At 57.5% G+C, this 8,190-nt stretch overlaps 3 protein-coding genes across 3 annotated transcripts; 1 reads left to right on the top strand and 2 right to left on the bottom strand.

The window, feature by feature from the left end:
- Positions 1-248: 248 nt before the first annotated feature.
- On the bottom strand, positions 249-2,257 carry CTHT_0006960 (RNA splicing factor (pad-1)-like protein; the record flags this gene model as incomplete). Its single annotated transcript, XM_006691164.1, has 4 exons — positions 249-507; positions 598-1,005; positions 1,085-1,387; positions 1,443-2,257. 4 exons carry the CDS (start codon positions 2,255-2,257, stop codon positions 249-251), a joined length of 1,785 nt encoding a protein of 594 aa, XP_006691227.1.
- Positions 2,258-3,099: 842 nt separating this feature from the next.
- On the bottom strand, positions 3,100-4,259 carry CTHT_0006950 (inositolphosphorylceramide-B C-26 hydroxylase-like protein; the record flags this gene model as incomplete). The annotated part of the gene is made up of 2 exons (XM_006691163.1): positions 3,100-3,499; positions 3,553-4,259. 2 exons carry the CDS (start codon positions 4,257-4,259, stop codon positions 3,100-3,102), a joined length of 1,107 nt encoding a protein of 368 aa, XP_006691226.1.
- Positions 4,260-5,716: 1,457 nt separating this feature from the next.
- Positions 5,717-8,060, top strand: CTHT_0006940 (heterokaryon incompatibility protein HET-C-like protein; the record flags this gene model as incomplete). The annotated part of the gene is made up of 2 exons (XM_006691162.1): positions 5,717-6,579; positions 6,629-8,060. 2 exons carry the CDS (start codon positions 5,717-5,719, stop codon positions 8,058-8,060), a joined length of 2,295 nt encoding a protein of 764 aa, XP_006691225.1.
- Between the last annotated feature and the right edge of the window lie 130 nt (positions 8,061-8,190).

The raw sequence follows: 8,190 nt of genomic DNA, 5'->3' as shown, positions 1-8,190 counted from the left end.
CCCGTTTCTCAATGGTGACGAACTTCGCGCTGCCAGGAGTAGTTTAACGACCCAGCAACAAACTTAACTAGGTAGGAGAGAGTAAGATAGGTAAGAGAGCTAAACTACTAACCGTCTCGTCGAGAACCCTAAAAAGCGCGAAAGCAAAGCACATCAACCAATGTCTCATCATGCCGACGACGAACGAACTGAAAATAAAAATGTAAAGTGTGAGATTAGTAGTCGTGTTGTTGCCCTCTCTTACAAAGTTAGAGAGCCTTGGCGCGAGAGAACAAACTGCTGTAGACGGCGTCGACGACGGGCGCGGCCGTAATCATGCGGCCGTCGAAATAGCGGCCGTTGAGGCCTTTGATGGCGTTCTCGCCGCCCTGCACCTTGTCAAACTTGAGGTAGATGTCGCCGTTGGAGTTAGGGTCGACGGCAATGTGCACGACGTGGCCATACTTCTCCTCGGCCTCCTGGCGCACCTCGTCCTCGAGCTCCTTGATCCAGTCTTCGCCTTGTTGCCTGTCTTGTTGTTAGCTGACGTGACTCATATATGTAAAAGGGAAGAGGACATACTCGGCAGGATCGAACATATTATGCAGTACGACACACCGACTGGCCATGTTAACATTAACAGGAAGCGGCTTAGTCTCCACGGTCTTGGGCTTGAGAATCTGTCGCTCGGGCGCTGGCTCGTCAGTCCTGGCCAGCTTGCGCATGAGGGCGTCACGGCTGTAATTGTTAAAGTTGACGCCGGCGACGTCTGTGTCGTCGAGCGCGCTGGCGCCCGACACCTTGTCGCTGTCGCGGCCGCCGGCGCGGTCAAAGGTTGAGGCCGGTGGGCCACGGCCGCCGGCGCCGGAGAAAGCGGAACCCTGGCCTGGGAAGCCCCGTAAGAGATTGGCAGTTGACTCGGGGGTAAACTTATCATTGCCAAGTCCCACGCGAATCGGCCGACCGGCGAGGTCGAATCCGTTCATCTTCTCGAGAGCCTCACGGGCGTTCGCAGCATCGCGAAACCTGAAAGAGATGATGTCAGCGCCCCATGCCATGGTTACCCAGGGGGAAAAGGGAAGGAGGAAGGGGAAGTAAAACATACTGGACAAAACCGTAGCCGCGGCTGCGGCCGTTCTCATCCTTCTGCAGTTGGACAAACTCAAGCTCACCAAAAGGCTCAAACACATGCTGGAGATCTGTCTCGGTGATGCTGAAGTGGATGTTGCCCACGTAGAGACGATGGAAGGGAACGGAGTTTGGATGGTGACCGGACGTGGTGCGGGCCTGGCGGTTCTTCTCGGCCTCGGTGGGTTGCACGATGATGGGAATACCTAGGAGTTTCTGACCAGTGAGCTGAAGGGCGGCAGCAACGGACTCTTCACTCTTGAACTCGACATAGCCGACGCTGAGAGAAGTTAGCTTGGTTCTTCAAATCCAAAAGAGAGACAAGGTCCACTCACCCTTTAGAACGGTTGCTGACACGATCCTTGACGATCTGGGCCTCAGCAACAGGACCAGCCTTCTCAAAAAACTCCTTCAGCTCGCGAGTACGGAGGCGAGCGGCCAGCTGCTGGACAAACACGGTGCGACGATCGCGCTCGTCGTTGGTGGGCGAAGGCTCGCGCGGGGTGCTGCGCCGGCGGGCGCGGTCGCGGCGGTCACGGTCACGTTCGCGGTCACGTTCGCGGTCACGTTCGCGGTCGCGGTCCCGATCACGGTCATGGTCACGATCGTCGTCGCGGCGCCGGTAGCGGTCACCGCGGTCCCTAGCATCGCGGTCGCGGTCACGGTCCGGGCGGTAATAGCGGGTGGGCGAGCGAGAGCGGGAGCGGCCAGCTCCTCGGGTGCTGCCACGATAGTAGTCTCCGTCTCTATGACGACGTGAGTGTCGGCCAGATTCACGGCTCCGGCTCCTGCGCCTACTCTTGTGACTTCCGGCTTCGCTCCTGGGTGTGTCCCGTCCGCTAGACGAGCCGCGGTAGCGGGCGGGGCTGCGGTCACGGCGGCGACGGTCGCGGTCACGGTCTCTGGTATCGCGGGATGGGCTGCGGCTGCGGTCACGATCGCGGTCCCGGTCGCGCGAGCGGGAGTAGGAACGGTCGCGGCTCCGGCCTCTGGTGTCGTCGCGGCTACGGTCGTCCCGACCACGTTCGCGGTCGGTATGCTCGCTGCGGCTTCCGTTCTGCGGCGAGTCGCCATTAGCGGTGGCCTTGCTGTTCTGCTCCTTGGAGGAGGCAGTCGAATCGAGGAGGGCCTCCACGTCTAAGCCTGACATTTTGCTCTTCCCTCTATCTTCTCTTCTTGTTTTTTTTTTCTTTTCCTAGATAATATTTTTTTTTCCCCCTTCTTTTCTGGAGAAAATTGCGCTACTGCGCGAGGGCGTATGCTGACCTCCCGATGCGCTGAGAGCAAGCCGCGATGAGTAGCAATGGGAGGAGGTGATGAGTCGGTGGAGTTGACAATGACCTTGGGGTGGGGAGATGGTCGAAAGGCAGAGACTTGTAGGAAAGTGGATGGGAATCGAAGCAGTGGATGCCCAAGGGAAGGGAATTCCGCAGCCTTCAAGTCACGTGAAGTTCTTCAGCCTCGTCGGTGGCGGGGATGATGGTACAGTACATGCGTGATCCGTGCACGGTTATCCATACGGTGTTAGGGCGATCATGATTCTGATCTGATGGTCGAGTTTAAGCAATTTAAAGGGTTAGCTTTACCGTGCATCACGGATTGTGAACAGATGAAATTCTTCCGCAACTCAGTGATGGCAAAGAACAAGCAAGGACCCTGCGTGGGCACATGTAAAAAGAGGGTGTTACAATGCGTTGGTTCCCAGCATCCGGACTGTAGGAAGGGTTGCTTACATCAATGTATTATTAGGGTATTCTACGTACTGTATTTTAAGGCATTACGTATCATCAACATTCATCATGAAGAGGAATCCGATGCCTGCCTGCCCAGTTCACTAACCTCTTCATAATCAGTCCATCGTCAGCTGGGAATCACTGAATACAAGACCATCCGACATGCCAGCCAAGCTCATTAGGTAGAGATTAGAACCACATGCTGTCCTTAAAAACGTCACGCTCCCCTGCCCGTCATCAGCTGTCCCCACAAGCATGTTTATTGCAGCTTGAGATTAGGCTTTGCAGAGTTCAGTTCAGTGCCAAAGACCCAGTCCCAGAAGGGACTGGTGACGCCGAAGCCGTTCTCGTAGTCGAGGAAGTGGTGCTCGAGGTGCAGCTTCTTGAGCTTCTTCCACCACAGAGGGAGGTTCTGGTGGTGCAGGAAGTAGTGGGTAAGGTCATAGCAGATGTAGCCAAAGATGCCACCGCAATAGACAGACGTAGCAACGGACCAGTTCCAAAAGAAGACGGTGTGAGCCAGCTTCCAGAATGGGGCAGCCAGAATCGCGAAGAGCGCGGGTGGCATGACCAGGCGGTACCTGTCCATGGGCAGGTAGTGGTGGATTCCGTGGAGGGTGAAGTGCAGCGTGATGCCGACGCGGTTGTCAGGAAGGTAACTAGTTTAGAACGTTAGCAAAATTCTAAGCAGAAAGCCTACAAGGGTACCTACTAGTCAATGTGGAAGAGGAACCGATGCATCATGTACTCGACCAGAGTCCAGATGAACAGGCCGCCCACGAAGCAGATAACCTGGTTGGTTGGGTTCTGGAACCCAGGATAGGCCAGATACAGGCCGTAGCTGACGGGGGGCAGCCAGACGACCGGGATCATCCACCACGGTGTCTTGGTCAGCGGCTCGAGGAAGTTGCCAAAGAGTGGCGCAGAGGCACCGCCCTTGTAGTGACGCGGACGGTGCACTTGGTCGAGGTAGAACTCCTTCGAGAAGCCGCCAAACCAGACCTGAGGGAAGAGCGGACGGCTCAAGTCGAGGAACTTGTGGGTCTTGTAGTCGGCGACGATGTCAGTGTCCTTCGTCAGGTCTTCCTCGCAGGACATGCCGGTGCGCGGGTGCACAGGGCGGCCGTTTGCGCTGCCATTAGCAGAGCCATTGGCAGAAATCTTGTCGTTGGCATCGACGAGGGTGCCAACAAGGGCCTCGTCGAGCACCTCGTAGGCGGCATCGGAATGGGCGTGCGAGGACGGGTCCTTGAGTATCTCGGTGATGTCCTTGCCGGCCCAGTCGAGGATGAGATCGGCGCCGCCGGGATGGGCATCGAGGAAGTCGGTCACGTCGTATACATTGGAGCCCAGGGTGACGTAGCACGACTTCTTGGAGTTGTGCTTCTGGACTTCGGCGAGAGTGAAGGTGCGCGACATGGCGGCCGCTGGGCAGTGTCTTGTAGATGATGTGCTCTGGGGATTATATATGGTGTCCTGACGCGTGGACTCGGCTCTCTCGGATGACGGCAGCGAGGCGCAAGTGCAGCGCAAAAAGGGGACACACAAACGACGGACAGGAGTAGAAGAGAAGGAAGATGAGGTTGAAAAAATAAAAAAAAAAAAGGGAAGGGAGAAGTGTTGGGAAGGGGGTGGTGTAAAAAGAGACTGCAAGACACCGTGCAAGTGCAAAGCTTTGACCGCTGCAACGGACTGTGGCAGTCTCCGTCCCGCGGGTTGAGTGAGTGGACAAGGTTTTGGTTCCAGAAACCCAAGATTCAGGGGTCGCACGAATCAGAGACGCGCAGCAGCGAGGATGCGTGGACTCGCCGCGCAGACGGGCATTTGCGGTCGCCGCGGCCACTGGGGGACTTCTGGTGGCATCGGATGACAGCGGATTGCAGTGGCGTTACCTCCGGCACTGTGAGAATGCCAAGAGTGCTGGAGCGACTGACCGGAACTGTCGGTTCGGGTTCTTCAAATCCGATGAACAATACAACCTCACCTACACGTAGAGTCGTCTCTTACACGCTAGGTCCCCGGACTTCATGATGGTCGTCGGAGAAGAGATCAAGGCTCTACGGATACAGTGTGAAGAGTGCTACCGCCGGATGCCGCATGGGTGCCAATAGCATTAGGCAAACGGAGTTTCGTTTTGGCGATCGACTCCATCCCCTGCCTTGTTGAATACGCGATCATGCATCGATCCTGCTGATATGAATTTATGCGGGAATATGCATTTGAGGGTGGCCATATCTTGGCGCCAAGAACCCGCCAGGACCGGACCCACATCAGCTGCGATGGCGGGGTTCTGCCCCTCATCACAAGCTCGTCGGCGAATATTGAAGATCAGGGCTCGATGATCCAAGACAAGGCTTTTTTAAATCAATTCTAATTGTAAATTGACCTAGACTTGGGACTCTAGGAACTTGCAGTTGCGACTGCATCTTTAGCATATTTTTTTTTTTTGCGCATCTGAGGTGTTAGCCGAGTCGTAGCCGAGCATTCGCCTGGCGTCCATCGTACAAAGCGGGAACTGCCAAACTGCCTAGAACCAGGAAATCGGCGGCTGGCTCATTCTTGCTCCCAGCTCCAGTAGCGACTCTCTCTCGCAGCACTGGGCTTCAGGCTGGGTCCAAAACCTGGAAGCAGCCCCGGACGGGAGGCCTGACTGTGTTTTCTAGCCAGCCACTTGCAGACCAGACTCCTATTTCACTTGCATTTGAGACTTCCTTCGTCTTACTTAGCTCTTGTCACCAACATTGTCGCCGACTTCCTGAGCTCAAGAAGCGACGATTCAGTGCGTTCTCAGTCGCTCAACCCTCGCTCAGAGCTTAGATTATCACCATAACCATCACAGGCACTTCACTAAGCATCTGACAACCTTTCACGCAACCATGGCCGGCCTCAGATTAGGCTGGGGCACCATGCTGCTGGCCTTCGCCATCCTGCTCGTCGTACTCCCCGACAAGGCGGCCGCGTTCGGCGCCGGCAACATCCCCTCAATTGCGCAGGTCGAAGGCCACAACTGGCGCCATGGCGACATCGAGGACACGATCAAAACGCTGGCTTTTCTATACGGCAAGAAGTGGTCCAGCATGATGATCGCGCGTGTTTATTTCGGCAACTGGCTGCGCGACTACTCCCAAGCCGTCGATGTCGGCAGCTTGACCAAGGTCAACGCGGCAACCATCCGCGTGCTGGTTTGGGTCTTGTCGTTCCTTGCTAACGGTTATGCGACCGGCGAATTCGAGGTCACTGAGGAGCGACTAGGCGTGTATCGTCCCGAGGAGCACATCGATAACCCGCTGGGCTATGCCGATGGCCAGGACGCGCGCAAGTATGACCCGCGCCTGCGCGCCCCCGTTGATAAGCGCGAGTTGGAGATCGATCCTCGTACCGGCATGAAGAACTACATCGCCAACGAGTCTGGAGGATGGGCGACCAGTGCTGGCTACCTTCGCTGGAGCTTCGCCCGCAGCATCCACTTCGGACGTGTCTACACTAGCGGCGCCCATGGTACTTCGGGCAGGGAGAGCGACCTCTGCGAGGCTCTGCGCTGCTTGGGCCAGGCTCTGCACTGCCTGGAGGACTTCCCTGCCCACAGCAACTACTGCGAGCTGGCCTTGATCGAGCTGGGCTACCGTGACGTCTTCCCTCACGTCGGCAGAGATACCAAGATCAACCTGCGTGGCAAAATGGTTTACCCCCTGGTTACTGGTACCTTTGGCGCTGTGGACTTCTTGCACTCTGTCCTTGGGTAAGTCTTCCCTCTAAGCGACGACGATGATCAGCGCTGACCCTCGCAGCGAGGCCAACGACCACTTCACACAATCCGAGATCGATGAGATGGACACCGCCCTTCGCAACGCCGAACATTCGGGCGACGGCAGCTACTCGAGCCAGCGCGGCTTCTTTGGCTCGAGCTCGAACAGTGGCAACGACTTCATCTCTCTCCTTTCCCAGATGCCCACCGTCGGCAACGACTTCGCTGCCCAGGCCAGGAACCTGAGGGCAGCGGCCAGCGCTCAGGAGCAAGAAAACGCCCGTGTCAGCGGCAGCCCCGACGTCAACCCTACCTTTGACGCGGTCAAGATCGCCGCGCAGATCTACCCGATCCTCGAGTTCCGCGACAAGATCGTGCGCGCCATCAGCAACACCATCTCTAAAATCCCCGGCCTGGAGAACCTTCTCGAAAGCATCAGCGAGCGCCTGACCATCTTTATCCTCTCCCTCCTGGCCCCTTTCGTCCGCCCGCTCATCAACCAGGCCTCTAAGCTCCTGAAGGAAGGCTCCTCGGGTTTGATCGAGACTTCAGCCTCCTCGCAGTTCGAGCCTTGGAACAACCCTCGCTGTGACAACCCCACGCACAGCATGCTCTCCAAGGACCACTTCACCAACATCCTCAACTCGTGCGCGGGCCGCGTGGCCGCAACCATCGTGGCCTACGTCGTCCCACGCGTCGTCTACGCCTGGGAGAACCCCGGCGTCCCCGTCGACGAAGTTGTCAACGACGTCCTTCGTGCCCTGCACCATCCCGCCGCGCGCGACGAGCGTGTTGAGATCCAGCGCGAGATGTTCGAGACCGTTCGCAAGTGGACCCAAGAAACCCCCTATCGCCACCAACTCAACCACTTGCTCTCGGCCGAATCAGTCCGCAACCACAAGAACCACGTCCTCTCCAGCGAGATGCAGCAGCTGCAACTCAGCGCGAGCACCAGTTCCCGCGGCGTTCCCGGCCACGGCGGCTGCGGTCACGGCCTCGAAGGCCATGGCAAGCCCGCCAACTCCCTCTGGAACCAGCTCAAAAAGCAGGGCCAACTCTCCCTGCAGACGGAGAATACCCGTCCCTCCTCTACAGGTACGCACGGTTCCGCCCACTCCCCTGTCTCCATGACCGGCCACGCAGCGAGTTACTATTCCTCGGCGACGACCTCCTCGCCTTCGCCGGCATACTCTAGCGGGGCGGGGTATGGATCTCCGCATCACGTTCAGAGCCCTACGGGGTATGGACATGGACATGGACAGGCGGCCGGATATTACCATCCGCAGACTTCGCCGCCGGCGGGGTATTATGGGCAACAGCAGCCGGCACCGTATGGAGGGCATCATGGGTATGGGCAAGCGCCGGCTTCGCCGCATGGGTACTACCCGCCTGGGCCGGGGCATCATGGGGGGTATCCGGGTTCGCCGCACCATCAGGGGCCGCCTGGAGGAGGGTGGGGGTATCCTAGGTATTAAGGGGGGATACGACAGGGTGGGGGGGGGGTATATGATGGTGGGATTAAGGTTGACTGATGCGGAAGAGACAGCTTCCTTCTAAGAGGAAGGGTTTGCTTGCAGATGATGGCATGTGTTAGTCATGTTTGTG

The sequence above is a fragment of the Thermochaetoides thermophila genome (genome assembly GCF_000221225.1).
Source record: "Thermochaetoides thermophila DSM 1495 unplaced genomic scaffold scf7180000011806, whole genome shotgun sequence".
Lineage (NCBI taxonomy): Eukaryota > Fungi > Ascomycota > Sordariomycetes > Sordariales > Chaetomiaceae > Thermochaetoides > Thermochaetoides thermophila.
This window is presented reverse-complemented; position numbering and strand designations above follow the sequence as displayed.